Source organism: Budorcas taxicolor, chromosome 9 (assembly GCF_023091745.1).
Source record: "Budorcas taxicolor isolate Tak-1 chromosome 9, Takin1.1, whole genome shotgun sequence".
Taxonomy (NCBI): domain Eukaryota; kingdom Metazoa; phylum Chordata; class Mammalia; order Artiodactyla; family Bovidae; genus Budorcas; species Budorcas taxicolor.
Genome location: NC_068918.1, coordinates 59,377,682 through 59,400,361, shown reverse-complemented (window position 1 = coordinate 59,400,361; position 22,680 = coordinate 59,377,682). Strand labels below are relative to the sequence as shown.

Here is a 22,680-nt window from a genome sequence, read left to right as displayed (position 1 = left end):
GACCCAGTGATTCTACTTGTGTCTCCTGCATTGGCAGGCAGATTCTTTACCACTGAGTCACCAGGGAAGCAGGGGCCAACTAGTGGAGAGAGAAGGTGCTTAATCAGCCCTTCAGCCTCACTTTCCTGCAGATGATACCGGTGTTATAAGATGTATATGTGTGTGAGAGAAAGAGGGGGAGGAGAGAAAGAGGGGGAGGAGAGAGAGAATTTAACTGAATTGAATGAGATAATACATGTACAACACCTGTCACAGAGAGAGCCTTGCATATAGTAGGTGCTCAACAAATAGTAAGTACTTTTTTTTTTTTAATTCTCAACAATGCCATTTAACACTTTTGGTAGATGCATCTCTTTTTGGTACTGAAGGGTGTTTTATTAAAAGCAAAAGGTAAACTTGGCATTGGCTTTTATGTGAAAGAAGGTGACATTCCAGGTGCACATCTTTTTAATGAGGACATTTTTAACCGGACACAAGAGGTAGCCTCTCTTGTCTGCTAGGCAGGTTCATTGGGTTTTGCTATGGTTAATTTTAACGCTGACGTGAAGGGGTTAAGAAAAGCTCTGACTCGTGTTACATGGAAGTAGCAGAAATTATCAGATGGAAACAGGAATTAAGAAAGAAAAAAAAAAAGGCTCTGCGGCAATTCATTGTTTCCTAACCAAGAAAACTTGTCCTTACAAGAATGAGAGGCGGCTACAACCTGGCAGTTTTAATCAGATCAGAATAACTTGGGGGAGGGGGCAACCAGTAACCCCTACACCCCCACCCTTTAACTTGCGGCCTGTTGGACTGGGCTGGTCCGGGGCTGGGCTGGTCCGGGGCTGGGACCATGGCTCTGAGTCACCGGTCTCCCGATTGGAGAGGCGCGGCCGCGCGCCGAGAGGCCCCGCCCCTCCCATGTGTATCGCAGGCCTCGGTGGGCGGAGCCGGCGGATGCTAATGAGCCGAGTTGCCGGGCGAGCCAAGAACTTCATTCCCTCCTCTGTGTCAGGATCGCAGAAATTATGCCCCTTCTCTCACCATGAGCTGGCTCTCCAATTCCCAGGCAGTTGTGCTCACTGCCTACCACCCCAGCGGCAAGGACCAGGCCCTGGGGGGGAGCCATGGCAAGGGCGGGGAGGAAGCCGCCTCGAGGTAAGCCTGGGCACTCGAAAGCCAGAGAACAAAACAAAACGCTCTTACCTGCTCCTCCGGGAAGAAAGTGACAGGGAAGTTGGTGTGGGTAGAAAGTAAGCGACAGCCGCAGGTCGCGCCCAACCTCGTGCAGCAGCAGAAATGTTTGACTGGGGCTTTCTGTACTTTACATCTCACCTAGTTTGAGTCCGAAACCGCCTCTACGATGACTGGTGAAGACGGATAGGAAGGAGCTGGGGCGATGGCTGTCAGGCTCCTCGCTCAGCAGGTGCATTTGCAAATGCTAAAAGATCAAATAACTATATTTGAAACACTTCCTGTGAGATGGAATTCTTGAATGGGCCCAAGGCCCAGCCACTGAAACTGCTGCTTGGGAACAGTGCCAACAAGCAGGAGGGCTGTTCATTGTACAATCTGTTGTTGTTACAGTATGTTTTTTTCCCCCTCTTCTGGCTGAAAGCAAACTTCTTAGGCAGAAAGCCCAAGACACTGGCCTGTGGCAGTATGTTTCACATTCTTTGGTGTATGTAGATTCTTTTGTTGTTATTGGGGGAGCTTTCAGAAAGGTTTTGTTAGGAAGTAGTTCTCTGCTACCAGAGTGACCTGTGGTTAATGTTAACTCACTTTATAGGTAGAGGGGGCGAATATTCTATAGACCACTGAGGTGCAAAGAGTACCTTTCTCTCTGTGTACTTTGTGCTGTTTTTTCAAGTTTTTTTTTTCCCCCTTACCTTTCCTTAATGACCTTCTCACTAGCTGAACATTTTTTACCTCCATATTAGATATAAATTGTAAATATTGGACCAGAAGCTTACAAACAGCAAATGCTAACCTAATAGGGTAGGACACTAATTATCAGTAAGCACATTTCCTCCTTGATGTTTAATGTGATAATAAAACCTTCTTTGTTCTTTTGTGACTTATGCCTAGGTCTTAAGCTGGAATAATGCCTTCTTTCATTTATTTTAAAATCCCCAGATATGGGGGAGGAGAATAAAAATCAAAGGAATGGCTGTAATATTCTGCCTTAGATTCCCAGGCTGACTAGACTTTTTCCTTACATAGCAACTACCATATGTATTCTGTTGAATTAATTCATTTCCAAAGATAAAAGGGATTTGCTGCTTGTGCTTTGGGTGTGTTATTTTATTTTCTGTCTTTTTAAGTATTTTGTCTGAGAGCTCATAATGTGTTTTCAACCTCTTTTTTTTTTGTAGTGCACTAAGGGGATAGTAACCTTTCAGCAGTAAGCAGACAGCAATGCTTATTGTCCATAACTTGGACTCCGCTTGACAGTCCAAATTGCCAGAATTGTGCCGACTTAGCACATTCTCCAGAGGCTTTACTCTGGAATGGCCTGAGGATGTGAGCTGAATTTTGGATCTTGAGTGAAAAGAACCTTAGGGACATTGAGGCCTGACCTCTCACTTCTACCTTGACTCAAACCTCAGGAATTAGGCTTTTTCGAAAGGTCTTCTCTAGGGCTTTGCGTATTGAGATACGGAGACTTTACCCTGTGTTTGGAGCTTAGCTGCCTCTTGTGGGTGACCGATACTTGAGTGGGTTGTGGGGACAAAGGATAGGAACGGATGGGTCATTCTCAGCCTTGTTGTCACTCAGTTGTGTCCAAATTCTGAGACCCCATGGACTGTAGCCTGCCAGGCTCCTCTGTCCATGGGATTCTCCAGGTAAAAATACTGGAGTGGGTTGCCATTTCCTTCTTCAGGGGATCTTCCTGACCCAAGGATGGAACCTGCAGCTCCTGCTTTGGTAGGTGGATTCTTTACCACTCAGCCACCAGGAAACCCACCATTTTCAGCTTAGGTTAGAGCAAAGTCAAGAGGCTGCAGGGTGGGCAGCTGCTCAGACTGAGTGCTCTCCATGGGATGGCAGCACCAGATGTTTTTCAGGCCCCCCCTCCCCACCACTGGCTGCCATATTGCTTGCCCATACTGGTGCCAGTTCCCACCACTGAATCAGAGTCCTCTGCTGGAGAAGATGGGAGCCTTTGTTTTAGGGCTGGGAGGAGAGGCGAGAAAAGGGACAGTCCTTTTTGCTTTTACCCTTAAGCACATGAACTAATTTATCAGATAAGCTCAGTGTTTCTTTGGGAGGCACCTTCTTTAGTTTGGAAGGGTTGAGATATTGCAGTTGGGGTAGGTGGAAGGAGGAGGGATTTGAAGGAGGAGTGGCATCAGGAGTGATCCCTTAAAGATGGTGATGGGGGAGAGGCAGTACACAAGGCTTTGGCTCTGGCTGGGGTGCTCAGCTTGTACTTTAAGCATTGGCAAGCTGCCCCAAGGTGCAAGGTAGATGCCTATTTAAAAAAGCGCTTCAAAAACCAAACCAAAATAAAACCTCTTAAAAAGAGGCAGAAGTTAGACTCTGTGTCCACCTATTTAACATTTGTTGAAGGCAGCACAGAAGTCTAATTTGGCTTTTTGTAAGACTTTGTCTCTTCTAAATAATATGCACTTTGATGAACTACTTATTCAAAAGTTCAATTAGATGAACTCATTATATGCCGTTTGATAAGTATAAAGGATTATATATATGATTTAGGATACTTACAGAAAATGAGTTTTAGACCTAAGTTAACAAATCCTTTTTTTTTTTTTTTTTTAATTGTTCTTTTGGTCTTTGGGAAAGCTGAGATAGTAAGGAGCTAATTTTGTAAGTTATCTGTTAGTCTAAAATTCCCTCCATTCCATTCCATTATCGCTCTTTATCAGGACATAGTCATTGTTTATTTGATTAAGGAATTCTTGCTACTCTTGTTTTTGCTGTGTGTGTGCTCAGTCGTGTCTGACTCTCTTTGCGACCCCATGGACTGTAGTCCACCAGGCTCCTCTGTCCTTGGAATTTTCCAGACAAGAATACTGGAGTGGGTTTCCATTTCCTACTCCAGAGGATCTTCCCGACCTAGGGATCGAACCCGCATCTCTTGTGTCTCCTGCATTGGCAGGTGATTCTTTACCACTGCGCCACCTGAGAAGCCCGGCCCTGGTTAGAGTCTTTCAAATAGTTACAGAATCCTGCTTTCAATTTTTTTTTGTTATGTATCTTGAAAACATTAGGATTTGAAGAAATATGCTAATACTAGTTCTGACTGAATTGTACATAGTCAAATGTTTCCAGAGGAAACCACTTTTTATGAGTAGCTATATTTATAAGACTTTATTTACTTGTTAATTGTCAAGTAGGTTTTTTTAATGTTTACTTTTGCAAAGCAGTTTTTCAAAAAATACTGCATTTTGGCTATCCTTACTATTCTGCCTTGACTTGCCTGTCATTTTAAGAAGAGCTGTTTGTTTTGTTTGCTTCTTATCAGTTTTTGCTGATATTTGATAAATATTAACATCAGTAGTGCCGTCTGTGGGGTCACACAGAGTCGGACACAACTGAAGTGACTTAGCGGTAGCAGCAGCAACATCAATAGTATTTTTCTTCTTACTGAACCTCTGACTCTAGTTATCATATGAGATATTTTTATGTCTTCCATGAGTACATGTATGGTGTTCCTCATGAAGGATTTTGTTTTGTTGAAGCTATTTGCCATTGGTGTTGGGCAGGCAGAACCAGGAGGCACTAGGTCACAGTGACATAAACCCTGAAACTCTGGGTGTAGGGGCCAGGCTGCATGGGGTTGAATCCCAATTCTGCCAGTCATTAGCAGCTTGGCCTTAGAAAGATTATTTAAGTGTCTTGTAAATTGAACTTCATGGTAGTACTCACTTCACAGGGAGGATTAAGTGGGAAGATCCGTGTAAAGCCCATAGAACAGGGAAGAGTTTATGGCTAGCCTCTGCTTTTTTTCACAGTAGATACAGAAAAAGAATTTACTGAGCTTTGTGGTATACAATATATTCTTTTTCATTTCAGAAGTATTTTTACAAATAATAATATTTTGTCACGTGTTAAGAAACATGGCCATGATCCATATGCTTAACTAAAAATGACATAACCAGCAGTTAATGATATAAAAGTTCAGGCCTTGGAAGTTTAAAAGACCTTCGAGATGTCCTTTTGATCCAAAGCAACATTTACAATTTGAACTAGTGACAGCCACTTATAACAGGCCTGCCTTGGGGCATTGATGGGCCCTGCTGAGGTCTGCAAACATTGACTTTTATGGCAGGCTGGAATGTGGGTCCTCTTTTGGCAGCTGGACTAATTGCTGCCTCCATGCTTCTGTCCTCCTCCTTTAAGAATTACTGCTTCTGGTGTGCCAAATTAAAGAGTCAAGGGCTCTTTAATTTAAGAAGGGCTGCCACCTTCTTATGTCTTTCACGTTGAATTTATAACATTAAAAAAAAAAGTAAGATACCACAGATAGAGTTCTTTCCTTTTGAATTTATGTATTATTTGAAATTATATATTTTTGGTGACAGAAGGAATGGTGAAGAGTTTTTATAGTGAAATTATGTAATATGTGGACTATTTTCCTTGACCTTGGAGTTTAAGGGTGATTTGTCATTCTGATTTTGCAGGAGTTAGTGACCAAATGCATTTTTAACCTGCCCATATGGATAATTGTTTTCTAGATCAATCTAGTCCTCATTTCCTGGTGTAAGAGTGCTTTCTAAAAACTGATTTTCTTTACTGTGTCATTTAAAAGTCCTACTAGTAATTTTCCTTTGAGTTGTTAAAAGACACACCCAGTATTCTAACTAGACAGGTCTTACCTTCATTTAGAATTGTGTGGTATTTACCTTCTAACTATCCTCATCTGTGAGGTCTCTGATTTTTGTGGGCCTCTTTAAAGTATCTTCATGGGACTTATATTAGGTGTATATCTTTCAAATATAACGATTTATAGATCTCAAGAACTCCACCTTTAAAAAAAAAAAAGCAAAACTAAAGGAACGTGCTGAAAACTTTCCTCGACTTCAGTGGCACACTTACGTTTTTCACCGTTTACTCTCATCTCTCTTCTGAGTGAGGCTAGTGCTTTTCAAGGTTTATGGTTGCTCTTTTGCGTTCTTAGTATTTGTCATGTTTTTGAGAGAGTCTTGCAGCAGAATGAACTCACAAAGACTGATGCATGTAACACTGCTCGTGATGGCTTCCGGATTGCCTGGCAATTAGATCTAAAGAGTTTTTACTAATTGGCCCACCAAAATGAATTACTTTTTTCTCTTGTTTTAAAATTCCTCATTATCTGAAAAAAAAAAAAAAATTCCTCATTATCTGTACACCTGAGTATCATTTTACAGGTTAGAAAAAGGACCCGGCATCCTAGAGGCCAAGGCTACACTTGTGCCAAGCAGAAGTTCCCTGTGTCCCGTGGTTGTGGATCTGTAAGGTCTCACACTCTGTGGCAGCCTCTGCTCTCTCCTGCATCTTGTTTGAATGCTACCCAGAAGTCCAGAGAAGCCTCTCTGCTTGTTACCCAGGGGTGGCCCTGTGAGAAAGCTTGCAACAGCAGAAACTTGAGGCCTCCAGGCTGTTGGTTCGGTGGTGGTGCGGTGGAGGGTGGGCATGGGAAGGGTTAGCAGCGTGGCCTCCAAGCTTGATTTGGGGAAGAAGGTGTCCTAGACCAGGTGTGATGCCAGTCCCTTCCTGAACTCTCCCCTCTAGGTGATTTCTTTCCTGACCTAAACCTTTCATTTCATATAAATATTCCAAGATAAAATGGCTTGTTGTCAAAGTTTTAGTCAGTACTGATATTTGATGACTTTATTTTACTTTTGATAAGAGGAGATAGAAAGTAAGAAGTTTTCTTACAGGAGGAGACTGGGCTTTCTGGGTCTATTCAGTGAAGAACCCACCCTCAGTGCAGGAGATGCAGATGACAATAGTAAGATCCCTGGGGGAGGGGGTAGGTGCCCTGGAGGAGGAAATGGCAACTCACTGTCTTCTTGCTTGAAAAATCCCATAAGTAGAGGAGCCTAGCAGGCTATAGTCCATGGGGTCACAAGAGAGTCCGAGGCGACTGAGCACAAAGCATAGATAGGGACAAGTCAAAGTGTTGGGTGGATTAGGGCAGAGGGAGCAGATGAGATGATGTGTGGATAATTCTGAAGACACATTCTTTTGACTTCTGCATTTGTTGCTAGGAACTGGCCAAGTTTATCCCCTTTTTTGAAAGAAGTAAGCAGAAACCATGGAGATCTACATGGTCAGTTACTACATCTGGAGTCGTTACTCAAGTCCACCAAACATCTGAATTTTTGTGTTTAAAAAAAAATGGTGACACGTCATCCCTTTGACACATGCTCTTTTGGTAGTCACTTTTGCAAAGAATGCTTGTGTCTCTAGGGAAAATGAGGTTTATTGCAAGCATCTGGGTCATAAGAAAAAGACCATGTCTTCTTCCCTCAGGACTGGTCACATGATAAGTTGCTCTCTTTTGGAGACTCTATTCTTTTCTGTCCAGTGGCTTTATAATCATATTTTGAGCTTGAGCTTGTCTCTTAATGGATGCCCCACTTATGTAGCCCTCTAAAATCTTACATCTCATAGCATATGAGCTAATTTCAAATGTTTGAACGGGGATCGTTCAAAACCAGTTTTGCTCAGTTAATTTTTTTGAGCTGTCCTGGGAAGCCTATGATTTGACCATCTGGGGTCTTTTTAGAGAAGCAGATTCTGTCAATGGGGCAGCTTCCCTCCAGAGGTAACTTGGCATCTTTGGTAAGCTGTTTAGAATTTGATTTGATTCATCTATGAAATGAGTGTGATAAAGTTCTGCTTCACAAGGTTAATTATAAAGATCAACTGTGTAGCTTTTGAAAGCATTAAAAAAAATGTACACATCAGGAATATTATTGCTGAATTATTTTCAATACTCTAACTTTTCCCAGGACAGTTCACTTAACCAGAATTGTCATACTGAACTTTTTGCTTTAATTTGCACTTTCCTTTTTTGCTGTGTATTAAATTAAAATGTAAGTTCCTTGATTATGGAGGTCTTGCCTCATTTTGTCTCTTAACTTGGGTTTAGCAAAGGGCTTGATCTACTCTAGGCATGTAATAAAAATTTGAATGAGTATAAGAGGGAGTAGGGTGTAGTGATTACATGCATAGACTTTGAAACTAGACTGTCTTGGTCAGAGTCCTGGTTCTGTCATTTAATAGCTGTGTGATCTTGGGCAATTTATTTAATGTCATAGAGCCTCAGTTTTTTCTTTTCTTTCTGCAAACTGGGCATGCTGCTGCTGCTAAGTTGCTTCAGTCGTGTCTGACTCTGTGCGACCCCATAGACGGCAGCCCACCAGGCTCCCCTGTCCCTGGGATTCTCTAGGCAAGAACACTGGAGTGGGTTGCCATTTCCTTCTCCAATGCAGGAAAGTGAAATTGAAGTCTCTCAGTCGTGTTCGACTCTGCGCAACTCTATGGACTGCAGCCTACCAGGCTCCTCCGTCCATGGGATTTTCCAGGCAAGAGTATGGAGTAGGTTGCCATTGCCTTCTCCAGCAAACTGGGCATATTAATACATAATTCAAGAATTATGAGGTTTGAATGTGTTAGTATATGTAACATTCTTAAGAATGTTTGTTTTAAAGCACAGTGACCGTTTATGATGATACAGGGGACAGAGGAGCCTGGCAGCTACAGTCCTTGGGGTCGCAAAGAGTTGGACATGACTGAGGGACTAACACTTTTATTTTCAGTCGCAGATGTTGGTGAATTAATCTGGAAATACTGCTAGAAAGCATCTTTGAAGCTGAGTTGTAAGTGGTTTGGGAAAAGAATGTTTGCTTTAATACATGTGCAGTATAATTTCTTAATTTGAGAAATAGTATTTTGGAATAAGTTTAAGATATTTATAAAGATATCTTAGATTATATTAATTTTAAGAAATACAAAGAATACCTATCTTAAAAAAGGGCTTAAAGGGTACTGAACCCTTGTTAGGCCCAGGTGACTGTTTTAAACAACTTTTTGTAGTTTGGGTGGATATAAATTTCTAAGTCATTTGTTACTCTTAATAATGTAAAATCATCTCATGTAGAGCAAGGAACAGTTATTTGTTAATATTCTTCAAAGACCAAACTGACTTTGGCTTATTTGAATACTTGTAGGTAATATTTGAAGACAGGATAATGTTTACACTTTTCCCCCTTAAAATGTTCCTGTGTACTTTCTGAATAACTGTTGATCTTATAACCGAGCAGTGATATTTCATGGAGCAGAGCTAAACTGAAGGTGTGGTATCCGCAGCCCAGATCCTCACACAGTTGCCCCTGAGTTGCATCCCGTTTCCCATTTAGTGCACACATTTAAAAACTGTCTATTGATTTTTCTCATCCTCTGTATCATACATAATACATTACTTTAAATGCTTACTGTGCACTGGGCCTCGCCTAGGAAACTTCTGTCCCCTTAGCCAGTTCTTCTCAAATCCCTCTCATACCTGCCTTTCAAGTTGCTATTAACTTGGTAGTTCCTGCTTATGAGTGGCTCACAGAGTAGGCTGTTCTGCCTCCTCCTCTAAGAGACTGGGGACTTTAGTGGTGGGATGGGGGAACCTGGAGGAAGGAAAGAAATGGTGAGCAGGAGAGGGGAGAGAGGTGTAATCCACTGAGTTATGCAGAAGCCATTTTCCATAGGCAGAAAAGTAGCATCACAGATGGTAATCAAATCCCTAGAGCTCCAGTTGTGCCATTTTCTGGATTAATAGAGTTCTTTTCGCCAGTTGGAAAACTCTAAGCACCATATATTTGTGGCATTGTTGCTATGGGAGAATGTGTCCTGAGTTCCCAATAACATGTTTCAAACCGAAGTAAAATCTTCGAATAAGTTGGGGATGATGATCTTTGGTGCCTTTTAGGGTCTCTGTTAGCTGAGATGTGAAAGAGATGTTTTTTCTGCTGCCTTTAGTTTTGTCTTTCTCTAGTACAGTGCACTTCTCAAGGCACACGGGAGCGCTGCATACCCTGATGTGTCTTTCCACAGGTCCTGAACACATGCCTGTCCTACATTAGGGAGCAGGCACTAGCCGAAATTGGTCATTCCTTTGGAAGATTTAGAAATGTGGAAATTGATATATGTTGTGTCTCTAGTTGAATCAGATTAGAACTGTAAAATGTAATTAACTTAAAATGGGAAATACTTTAATAGCATGCTGCTGTAAAAGTGAAGCTGTGTAGAAAATTAATGGAATCCATACTAGCAAGAGTTTTTCAGGTTTGGGTGGTTTGGCTGTAGCGATCTGGTTTATCTCTGAATGCTAATGTCTCTCAGATATCATCTATATATTTGGAAAAAAATAGTAAGAATTATTTATTGTTGATGAGCAGCATAAAATTGAAATCCTACCTAGAACAAGATTTGGATAATTCAGAAAGGCATTAAAAATATATAAATGTAAAATGTCTTAAAATTTTAATTATTAAAAAAATCTTAATATGTATTTTAATAAACAGTTGTGAAGATCTTTGCTGAGTATATATAAGCCTAGAATAAAATGAATGTAAGAATTCCTACTCTGAGGGAGCTTGCAATATACTTTGGACGGATTCTGAAACAACGTTTTCAGTATCATATTTAGGAAGCCATGGTGTGGTTCTCTTTTTTGAGGTATAAAACTTCACAAAAATTTGTTATTGAGTAATTAAGATTTGGTTTGAGTAGGAAAAGGTGAGTTGGGAGCTGAAAGTTGAAAGGAACTTTGTCTATTTATAGGTGGTATAGAAACATGTAACTCGATCAACTTATTCTATAATTAATGTTTAGACTAGAGTTACTAAGTGAGTGTCTTTTCATTTCTTTCTGGTCCATATAATGCTGTCAAAGCTATGGTCCATCATCTGATAGAAGTTATTTAGATCAAAGTAGAAGTAAGTTTGTATGGTGTCTTTTTTTTTGTTTTAAGTAAATCATTGATTGTTAAAATGGGGATATATATGCTTTAATATCTCCAGGCTAAAATGTTTTAAATTATACCATTTTTGAATCATTCTGGAATATAGTGTACTTACATAATGTCATCAGACTGGATATATTTAAGTAAATGTATGAGTGTATTAATCCTTCACTGTTAGTTGCTCAGTCATGTCTGACTCTTTGCGACCCCATAGACTGTAGCCTGATAGGCTCCTCTGTCCGTGGAATTTTCCAGGCAGGAATGGGTAGCCAGCCATTCCCTTATCCAGGGGGTCTTTCCTGACCCAGGGATTGAACCTGGGTCTCCTGCGTTGCAGGCAGATTATTTACTGTCTGAACCATCAGGGAAGCCCTATTAATCCTTTGCTCCCCATTTTTTAGAAAAAGGTTTATATACTTAAGAATCAATAGTGGCCTGGCAGATTATATAATAAGTGAAGCAGATGATTGGAAAACGCAGGCAGAAAAATGTATGTTTAATTAGAAAATGTTAGCTAGAATTTTAAAAATACTGAGTAAGCCCCCTCAAAATCTGATCTGCAGTTTGGATCTTACACCCAGGTACCACTGTACGTGACCCCTATCCTGAAGGTCAAGGTGGTGGTTTCAGCTGTCTGTTGCTATGTAACATACTACCCAAAACTTAGTGACTTATCAGTTTTCTCTCTTGATTCTGGAGGATCACAATCAAGTTCTTTCTTGGGATCTATCAAGCAGGGTAGGCTGAGGCATGGGGGTCATCAGAGGCTTCTTTGTGCACAGCTTTGACCTGTGCTGCTGGGTCACCTTTCTCCTTTCTCAGCTTCTCTGAATGGCTGGCTTGGGCTTCCTCACAGCATGGCAGAATCAGAGCAGTCAGACTTCCCATACTCTAGTTGGCTTACCCCAGAATGAGCATTCTAAGATGTCTTGGGTAGAACCTACCAGGCTTCTTAAGGCCTAGCCTCAGAAGTTACTCAGTGCCGCTTGCCCATATTCTGTGGGCTAATGAATCCTGGCTCAGACAGTAAAGCGTCTGTCTACAATGCGGGAGACCCGGGTTCGATCCCTGGGTTGGGAAGATTCCCTGGAGAAGGAAATGGCAATCCACTCCAGGACTATTGCCTGGAAAATCCCATGGACAGAGGAGCCTGGTAGGCTACAGTCCATGGGGTCGCGAAGAGTGGGACACGACTGAGCGACTTCACTTCACGTCAATGAATTATAGCCCATCTCGAATTTAAGAGCATGGAGGAACAGGCTTCACCTCCTCTCAGTGAAGGAGAGGCTTACTCAGCTGGGTAACAAGGTCATCTTTGGCAATAAGCTACTCAGTTACCATTCCAGTCTCTCTGCATCTCCTACCTGCCTTTTCTGGCCTTAGGCCAACTGCTCTTGTAGACAGAAACCTCTGTTCCCTGGAGCTTGACTTCAACATTTTCCACTAGTACGTGTACATCCTCTGTACACTTATCGTTCTGGCCTTACTTTATTAGATAAATTTATGTTGGAAAATTTTTTCTCCTCATCAAGAGCATAAATGCCTTAAGCTTAGGCCTAATTTTTCTTTATCCTAAGCACTAGATGGATTCAGTACCCGGTATATCCTAGGAACTTAACTGTATTTGTGCATCGACTGATATTTTATATTTTGGAAAGACTGAGTATTATGTTTGCAAAAAATTTAATATAGAGACTTTTCTCCTTTCCGCCAAAAAAAAAAAAAAAAAAAAAGATTCTCAAAAACGTTTTTCACAAAAGGTTCTAAATTTGATTTTAGGTACAAGTGGATTTGAATTTGGAAAGAATAATCCTAAGAAATGAGATCTTCTTCCTTGTGAAGAACATGTTCCCTCTATTTGATAGCAGCAGAGTTGCCAAAGGCTCTTGTTTGTTTATATCCAGTGATATTTACTCTAAGGGACTATTGGATACAGATGTAGTATTTTGGAGTACATAATATTTTTGAGATCACATAGTACATATGGAAAACATCCCAGAAGCTGTATAAAAATTAATTGCCAGTATTTGAGTTGCTTGCTTTTTCTCCTCCCAGAACATTAGTTAAATTTAGCAGTCGTCCAGTAATTCTTATCACTGCTTGTCAGAATACCTAAATAGCATCACTGTAGAATTTCCTTTCTTTCTTGTTCAGAAACGTTGCTTTACTATACCAATTATTATACCGTATTTGCCTCTCACTACACTTCCTTCAGAGTGTTAGTCGCTCAGTCATGTCCGACTCTTTGCGACCCTGTGGACTATAGCCACTAGGCTCCTCTGTCCATGAAATTCTCTAGGCAAGAATACTGGAGTGGAATCCTTCTCCAGGGATTGAACCTGAGTCTCCTGCATTGCAGGCAGATTCTTTACTGTCTGAGCCACCAAGGAAGCATTTCTTTAAAAATACTTTGTATCCTCAGCTTAGAGCTGCGACTGTTTCGTGAGAACTTGCTGCATAAATTTTAGTTATTTGTCTATAGCAATGATGGTAATGTTTTATCAGCTCATGTAGTTCCTAAGATTTTAGGGTCATTGGAGAAATACATCATTTTTTCCTGTCCCAGTACCTGGAGATGGAAATGGCAACCCACTCCAGTAATCTTGCCTGGGAAATCCCATAGACAGAGGAGCCTGGCTAGTCAGGAGTCCTCAGGCTACAGTCGATGGGGTTGCAAAGAATCAGATATGTCTTAGTGGCTGAGCATGCATGCATACTATCGATTGGAATCATATCATCTCTGTTTTGCAGGCAAAGAAATTTGAGCTTAGTTGGTCGCCTGAATCTTGGAAGCCACGGCCAGGCTATGTATCCTTAAAATGAAAGGCTTATTCTAATAGGTTTTTTACACATTTCAGGAAAAACCATTACTTTGTTAATTTGCTTAAAACAAAATTCCTTCAATAAATAAGTCAAAGTGATAGATTTCTTTTTCCCAAATTGTGTGGAATATTATCAATAGGTGTTCTGTTAAGAAAGAAGAAAGCATTCTGTGGTCTAATACTTAGGTGTAAGTCAAGTTTATGCAAGATGCCTTATAGCATATATTTTAGTTAGTATTGTGAATTTCTAAAAACAAAAAACCTGGTATCAAAAATCATATTCTAAATTTATTGCACCAAGGACACTTCAAAAAAAAAAAAAAAAAGCTGCTTGTTACCAATGTTCCAGGGAACACAATTTGTAAAATCTCCAAATATTATTGTTTCTTTATAAGTGGAAATATGTTGAAAAATTGTATAGTTTAGAGTTAGGAACATATTTTGGGCTTTATTTGTTGTGGTGGTAGTATTGGTATTAGTAGTAATATAGTGGATTTTTAAAAATTACCCTTCTGTGGGCACTGTTTTATCAATAAAAGTATGCCCTTTTAAAGCTCCTCTTGGTGAACATATTTCCACAGTAAGAATGTTTATTGCTTTTTTAATACCCAAGCTTTATAGCATGCACATCTTTTAATACATATTTTTAGCTCATGTTTTTATAGGGAAAATTTATATGTATGCCTCCAAACCCAATAATGACATATTAAACCCAAATGTGGGGGAAATAGCTCGAGTTATATTTTTAGTATGACATGGATATCTTGAAAACCACACTCGCTGTCAGCCAAGAGGTCATATGCCATGTGACCAACTAGAAACAGCACTTGGTCTCACTAATGGTTTGGTCTTCAGTAAACAGCATTTTACATTCACCATGATAGTCAGTTACGTATGGGAATTTTGCTGTGTATGGATTGAGGGTCTGGGGTAGATGTGTTACACATTTTCTCTATTTGAAAGAAGAGGACAATGTTAGTGTTTTGTGTTTTTTTTAAGGTAAGGATTGCTGCCACTACTTTAGAGAGGTTAGCAACCAAGCACGCAGGTGATATCACTCCTAATTTACACAAGGAGAAATAGAGGCGGGGAGCAACAAACCTCACTCGAGGGCCTAGAGCCAAGTTTGGCAGGACTAGGATTTGAACCCAAGCAATCTGCTGTCAGGGTCTTCACCGTGCTGTTCATAGAAATGATTAGTTTCCAACTTTTGTAAACCAAATATGGCTTCTGGAAGGATATGCAAAGCAAGTTAAATTACAACAGAATGCTTGGTTGTCTGGTGGTGTGTGTGTTTATAATAAAACTCTTGTTCTCTTGGGAGTTAAGAGAAGCTTATGTGAATCTGAATTCTCGGCAATTCACTTGGTAGTAAAATAGGCACTTTGGAAGATAACCTGAGCTACTTTCAAAACCCCGTGATACCATTTACTGCAATGAAGTAGTAAATAGCTTTAGTAAATTCTACCATTTAAGCAAGTAATTTTGTGTGGCCTTCCTTGAGGTGTCTCCTGGCCTCTTGGGGTCAGCTCTTCACGTAACTGGGACAAATTGTATCACAGAGGAAAAGAAAAACAAATATTTATTGAGTACACTCTGTGTTCAGAGCCCTTTAAAATGGACTTTGTTTAATCTTCATAAAGTGAGAATAACCATACACATCCTAAGACAGAGAAAGTTCACATAAATGCATGATATAACTGGTTCGAGATCATGCACCTTCCTTGTATGTAGATCAGTTCTGATTGGAACCTGGGTCATTTTCATTCTACTCACTGATGTAGAATAAGGGTCATTATTGTTTTTTTCTCTTCCAAGCACATGTGTCTGAATGACGCTGGAGACTCAATTCAAAGGGCAAGATGTCTTCTGTGGCAGACCCAGATCTGGATCTTTCAGAGCAGCGGTCTGAGTGTACCATGCTGTGGTGGGGGCTGTGAAGGCCGTGGTGAAGTGGAGGTTCCTGTAGGTAAAGTAGAGGAGAAAGCCCCAGGCTGGGTAGGTCTTTGTAAACTGGAAACTGTCTTCAAGGCATTGAAAATCTCCCCTAACCAGCATGATACTCTAATACGATATGTATTTAAAATACTGCCATCATCACCACTGTCCTTGCCATTAGGTGGTTGTACTTTTCAATAAAGCTTTGATAATCAGATTTTCCTTAGTCCTAGCAAAATAGGACAGTAAGACAACTGTGAAGCTATATCATCTCTGTCTTCCCCAGCCATCTAGGTGGTCTCAGTACCCTTTCTGTTGCCTGAGAACTTTCCTCTGAAACCCAAATGAGCTGTTCTCTTCAGCTGTGAAAGTGTGGGCATGTCGCAGTTGCTACTGAGCATCTCCTTTCACTTATTAAAAAGTCATCCAAACACGTCATAGGGATGCAGAGCCATTAAAATCTTGGCCTACCACACAGACCCAAAAGTCTCAAAATAAAATGACCTATTTGGTGTGTCAAAAGCGCTTTTGATTAAATTACTGAAAATATTTAAGAAGGTGGTGAGTGAGGATGGGCTGACTGAACAGCATATACTTAGAATTTTCTTCTAGCCATGGAGATTTTTCACAGCGAATATCAATAGATTTTCTTAGTTTATAACTACTTAACAAGTGATCAACTCCACCACAGCTCTTTCTGGAGCTTCCTCACTTTTAGGCAAAGTAATTTGAAACTGGTCTGAAAGCCAGACATTGGGGATTACCTTATTCTTGGTCCTAAACCTAGACCTGTCTTATAAATAGTTGAATTGCAGGCCAAGCTGTCCCTGTATGACATGTTCCCGTAAATGTCCTGCTGCCACAAACTGCTAATCTTGACCAAAATAGAATTCTCTGTCTGCCCAGAGCTGTCCTGCTCTCCTAGGATGCCATCCCTTTGCTGCTTTGCCACACAGGAAGGCGTGTAGACATCACCCAGAGAAATCTACTTGTCTCCCAAGATTCTCTGCCTTTTTAAGCTACTTGACTTGATATCCTTTCTCTGGACCCAGGCACATGGTTTGCATGGAGCGATCTTCCCAAGCAGCCAAGTCTGCAGTCCCAGTGCAGGAAGGACGAGGAGTGGGGAAGGAAAATATGAACCCTGTGCTGCCAGGTTACCCACGGGTAACGGGATGGTCTTGATAAAGGAGCCTGTTCAGGCAGGCTTAGCTGCATGGACAGTCTGCCTCTTTGGGGAGAAGGAAGGATGGGAGGACATGTTTTGCAAAAAATTAAACGTTTCACAATGTAAACATTTAACAAAGAAAGCCCAGGCTGCCCAGTCGTCGTCTCAGGCCAGCAGTTCCAGAGATCTCAGTCAAGGGAACAATGTGGTCCCTGGGCTTCAGGATCAAGAACAGAAAAATAGGCCTGGACCTGGAGGAGGAGGAGAGCAGTGATGGAAGTAAGGGACAATCGGACGGTTGCTCCAGTCACCTTACAGAGGTGTTGGCAATGTCAGTACGGAGGCAGCCTGGGGAGGCAAGGTGGCCTATTGTTGTTCAGTTGCTAAGTCAGGTCTGACTCTTTGTGACCCCATGAACTGCAGCACACCAGGCTTCCCTGTCCTTCACTATCTCCCAGAGTTTGCTCAGACTCATATCTATTGAGTCAGTGATGCCATCCAACCATTTCATCCTTTGTCACCCCCTTTTCCTCTTGCCCTCAATTTTCCCCAGCATCAGGGTCTTTTCCAATGAGTCAAGAGCTCAGAAGGCAGTGTGGGCTGACCAGGAGTGGAGCACGGTCACTAGCGCTCTTGGACATGGGGAGGTGTGTATGCAGTCTCTCAGCCTTTTGGGAACCAGAGACCATCTCCTTGCACCGTTGTGATGGGGTAGTTCACATCCCCTCAATTATGCTTCCTGGGGAGGTGGCCAGGGAAGCACCTCTTAAGGCATACCTTTTATTTTTTAACTAATAGTACTGAAATTTTAAAATACCTGTAATAAACGTGTGTTCTGTGAAACCTTGGCCAGGGAATTTTAAAGCTTGGGGGAGAATTGGCCTTTAGATTTCCACCTGAAATGCTGATAATCCAAGTATTTTGAAGACATGCTCGGAAGAGTGGATTTCATTAGGAAGAACTAGCTTCCTAAGCAAAATGTGCAAGTGGGCAAAATTCATTGCAGGTTAGATCGATCTTTCCATGGAGATGGCTGAAGCAAAGGGTCTGCCCGACTCAGTATTTTCTCCTCCCTCTCCCCACCCCATCCTTGTCATCTTGCTCTTCAAGAGAAGTTCCTCAGGGTTCTAAGGGCCCCATGTTGAAAAGGTGTGGTGGAGGACTGTGTCATCCTTTATTGAGGACTGAGTTAGGGAAAGTTTTGGTGTATTTGTGTTCCAGGTAACCATTTCTGGGTTAGTCACTCCGTCCCTGCCTCACAGACCTGCTGCTTCTTCCCCCGTCTCATTGTTATTAATGAACTAAATTAAGAATCGAACAACCTGTTAAATTGGGAGGATTTTGTGCGCTGCTATAAAATGCCCTATGTTGCTCATCAAAGAACAGCTTAAATTGAGCCCCCATCTATAAATGACCAAGATATAATGCACTGTTACACTGTGTTTTCGTGTACCGCTAGCATCTTTTTTAATCACTCAGGTAGTTCGTATTGCAAAAATGATGAACTACAAATTCCAGAATTATACTTGTGAGTAATGTAAACATCTTATTATATTGAATTGTCATTATATTTAGAACACAAATATTTTTATACTCAGACAATTTTATATGTTGTATGTAATGACAGATAATTTGAGCTGAGGTTAAAATCTACCACTTAGGCTAAATCCATGTCATATATTGAAGAGTTTTCCATTTTAAGTATAGCATTTATAGTAATATATCTGATAAGCATGTATTCAGTTCAGCTGTGATTTTATGCACTTTTACATTGCATGTATGCTGCTGCTGCTAAGTCGCTACAGTCGTGTCCGACTCTGTGTGACCCCATAGACGGCAGCCCACCAGGCTCCCCCGTCCCTGGGATTCTCCAGGCAAGAACACTGGAGTGGGTTGCCATTTCCTTCTCCAATGCATGAAAGTGAAAAGTGAAAGTGAAGTTGCTCAGTCATGTCTGACTCCTAGAGACCCCATGGACTGCAGCCTACCAGGCTCCTCCGTCCATGGGGTTTTTCAGGCAAGAGTACTGGAGTGGGTTGCCATTGCCTTCTCCGCATTGCATGTATAGGAAGGTAATATTAGTACTATATGAATTAGCCATTTGGTTAATTTTTACTTAAAATGTCCATATAAATAATTCCATATACACATATGGGTTTACATGGGCAGGAAATTTGTGTTGATTTTGTGATTAATAAAATGTTATTAATGTAACTCTTTAGCCAAAGCAATCTGGTATGTTTGCTTGTTATTAGCATTAGAGTAATAATTTAAATTTATATAATTCTTTTAAAAACAAATTAACTAGCTCCCTTTTAAAATTGAAGGGCAACTTGACTTAAATGGTCAAACCTGTGTAGTTTCAGAATTCAGAATGAAAATTTGAAGGCTGGGATGACAGGAGTGAGAAAGGTAGAGAAATACTTGTTTTTCCAGCGATGCTGTTTTCTCAGGTCCTCATGAAAAGCAAATGGAAAAATGTATGCTTTTTCCAAGCGATGAGAAAGAGAAATAGAGAAAGATTTATGTACATTCACACTTGCAATGATTTTTGAAGTTAATCCAAAAGGACATCTTAATACAAAAAATATGTAAGTGGGTTATCATTCCTCTGTCTTTCATGGAAAGTACTCTGGTGACGTTTTCAAATGCAAAAACAATAGTTGCACCTCTGTCCTTCCTGGGGGGTGGGAGGGAGGGGGCCGGAGGTGGGATGGGGTGGGGAGTTTCCATCTACATCTGAAAGGAGAATTATTGCCTTTCACTGTCAGGTTGCTCCTAGTCTTCCGTGCTAGAGATTGATAAATTTGTTCTTAAGCTGCTGATGAGGCCTCAGAGCCATCATTAGTGATAACAAACTATTAATTCCTCTAGAAATTTAAAATTAGCCCCCTTGGTTGTGTTTGTTCAATAAATTCCAGACAAAGAAGAGTAACAGCAAAAACATTTTTGGATGTTGAAGAATTAACTTAGAATCTTCCTCTTCTTGACCTTGTGGCATTGAGATCCTTAAGAGATAGGAAGAAAATCGAGATTTTTATATTAGACAGTACTCAGATGGAGCATACTTAGAATCAGTTTACTGAATCTCTGGAATTATTGTCACTAGTAGCAGCTCAATTTGTTTTCATTACCCAGTGTAGCAGCTGCCAGTGTTGAGACATCTTTAAAAACAAACACCAAAAAAACTGTACTATGTTAACTCTGCTATGAAGTTTGTTGAACAGAAACTGTATTCTCTCCTCTAATGGGTACACTGTACTATTCCGAGATAAACCCTTGTAAGGGGTTTTCAAGCTTCTGCTGAGGACACTGAGCTGTGTCCCATGTTGCAATCACTAGAGAAAGTTACAATCGCTTTAACATAGGTTAAAACGAACAAATGCACCAATAATCATAACCCTGCTCCGTATGTCTGCAGAGGAAGGACATCCTCTTTTTGACTAAGGATGGGAGAGCACTTCTTAGTCAAAGTGCTTAGTGAGGAGAGCACTCTGCTCACTCCCTGCGAGGAGCCAAGGGAACTCTGGGTAAGCCTCTGGCACTTGTCAACTTCCCTAACAAGGTTTCATCTTGTTGGAGTGATTGGGTAGGATTTGGCTTTAGGGGAAGAAGGGAGATGTATTTTGAGGAGAGGGAGGTTCAGATGGGGGTTGATTCTATGAGGATTCTCATTTCTTTAGAGGACAGGCCACTTGAGGAGAGGCGGAAGGAAAGGCAAGAAGGGGAGGTTGAGGTCACTCTGTGGCAAGCTTGAAAGATCAGCGTTGACTGAGGAGTTGGGAGTTCTTTCAGCTGCATGTAATCTGCCCCCTTTTCAGGATAGCTGACAGCTCCGTCATAGACCCTTGGGTCCCCTGATTTGGGACTGGGGTGATGCAGTAGTGCTGTGGGGAGAAGAGGGAGCTCTGGCTTAGGAGACAGCATGGTTTCATACGTTGGACCCAAGGCTTACTAGTTATGTGACCTTGGGCAAGTTACTGAACCTTTCTGTGTTTCAGTGGTGGCATGAGGATTAAATGTGGTAAACCACGTAAAGCAGACAGGAGCATTGCAAATAACCGGAAAAAAAAAAAAAAAGTTTGGTTGCTACTGAACCTCTTATGCCATCTTAGACTGTCTCCTTCCCTTTCTGTCCCATTAGGAGCTTAGCTCTGACTCGTTGTGACCCCATGGACTGTAGCCTGCCAGGCTCCTCTGTCCAAGGGATTCTCCAGGCAAGAACACTGGAGTGGGTTGCCATGCCCTCCTCCAGGGGATCTTCCCAACCCAGGGATCGAACCCAGGTCTCCCACATTGCAGGCGGATTCTTTACCACTGGGCCATGAGGGAGGCCTGTGAATGAATCCAGAGATAGACAAAGTGCAATGAAGAGATGGGGAGATGGTCAACAGAGGTAAGTTGTAGGGAAGAGGAAAGTATGGGCTTTTGCATGAAATATGAGTAATAACTTGTAGGTTTATTTCCTATAGTGAAGTCTGACTTCCTTGAACAAAGGTTCTTGCCCATCTCTTTCCCATATTCAGAAAAGAGAAGGAAAGAAACAGTCTCAGACTCTAGCTGCTTTGGTAGGTTTTGAGCCTGAGCTTGAGTGTCCCCATAAGTTCTACTTGGTCCCTGAGGAGAGGAAGGGAGTAACTGCTTATCAGCCCCAGGCAGTCAAAAACCACTTTGTGGGATAAGGTTCAGCTACTTATCTTCTCCAGTGACTCAGCGGTAAATAATTCACCTACAATGCAGGAGACACAGGTTTGATTCTTGGGTCGGAAAGATCTCTTGGAGTTGGAAATGGCTACCCAGTCCAGTATTCTTGCCTGCGAAATCTCCTGGTCAGAGGAACCTGGTGGGCTACAGTCCATGGGGTCACAAAGAGTCGGACATGACTTAAGAACATTAAGTCATGTGACTAAACAACAGCAACAAGCTCTGTCAGTGGGTCTTCAGACCCCTAGTATTTTCAGAATTAACATTTGTATTGTCTATCGTTTGCAGTAACTTGGACAGTTGGAAACTGGTTGTTTACAGCTCTGAGACCCATAAACCAGAATGGCGAGTCCTAAAGATACAATGTGTAGAAGCCAGGCTCTGACAAAGCAGGGAATACCTGCCCAGCGCCTGCAGCTGATAGTCCTGAAGTGATGAGTCTCTGTGCTTATAAAGAATAGTTTTTTAGGAAGACAACTTAGTGAAAGTTGACATGGTGACTGCCTTGACTTCTGAGAGAAATGTAAATCTGGAGAAAACCACAAGTCTGTATAAATACTTCTGTGGTTGCAATTCTGAGGATTGTGGAAACTCAGCCCATTTCCAGGTGTTTGGTTTTCTTAATATCCTAGGAAAGAGACTCAGCTTGGAAGACACTTAGCTCCCTGTGAGGAGCCAAGGGAACTCTGGGTAAGCCTTTGGCACTTGTCAACTTACCTAACAGGGAACCTTTGGCCTGGCAACTTATTAGCAGAGAAGCTACTGTCATTGGCCAGATTTGGAGATGGGGCGGGCTTTCTAGGGCTCCCTAATAATCATACATGGAGTGCTCAGGGAGCCTCATGTGAATGGCTGAGAAGATATAAGCTCCCTAGGACATGAACAAGCCAGCCTGCAGAGGGCAAGTGTAAATGACAGAGCCAACCACTAGTAGTGGGGTTGGCTCTAGTGGGAGTTAGTATTTCAGTTTGTGCATGCACTTACTAGACAAATGCACAGTCCTGCTGGGGAAGATTCATTATCTCAAGAGGTGACTTAAAGAAGTACTGAGTTGCATTCTCAGAGGCTGCATTGCTCCACAGGAGAGTTAGTTATTAGAG

General features: G+C 41.5%; 1 protein-coding gene across 1 annotated transcript in view; it reads left to right on the top strand.

Annotated features, from left to right (window-relative positions):
* Positions 1–1,003: 1,003 nt before the first annotated feature.
* ARHGAP18 (Rho GTPase activating protein 18) overlaps positions 1,004–22,680 on the top strand; it is a 135,717-nt gene continuing 114,040 nt past the window's right edge. The window contains exon 1 of the mRNA XM_052645573.1: positions 1,004–1,137. Coding sequence (XP_052501533.1) covers positions 1,025–1,137 — 113 coding nt within the window. The 5' untranslated portion in view covers positions 1,004–1,024. The remainder of the gene's footprint in view (positions 1,138–22,680) is intronic.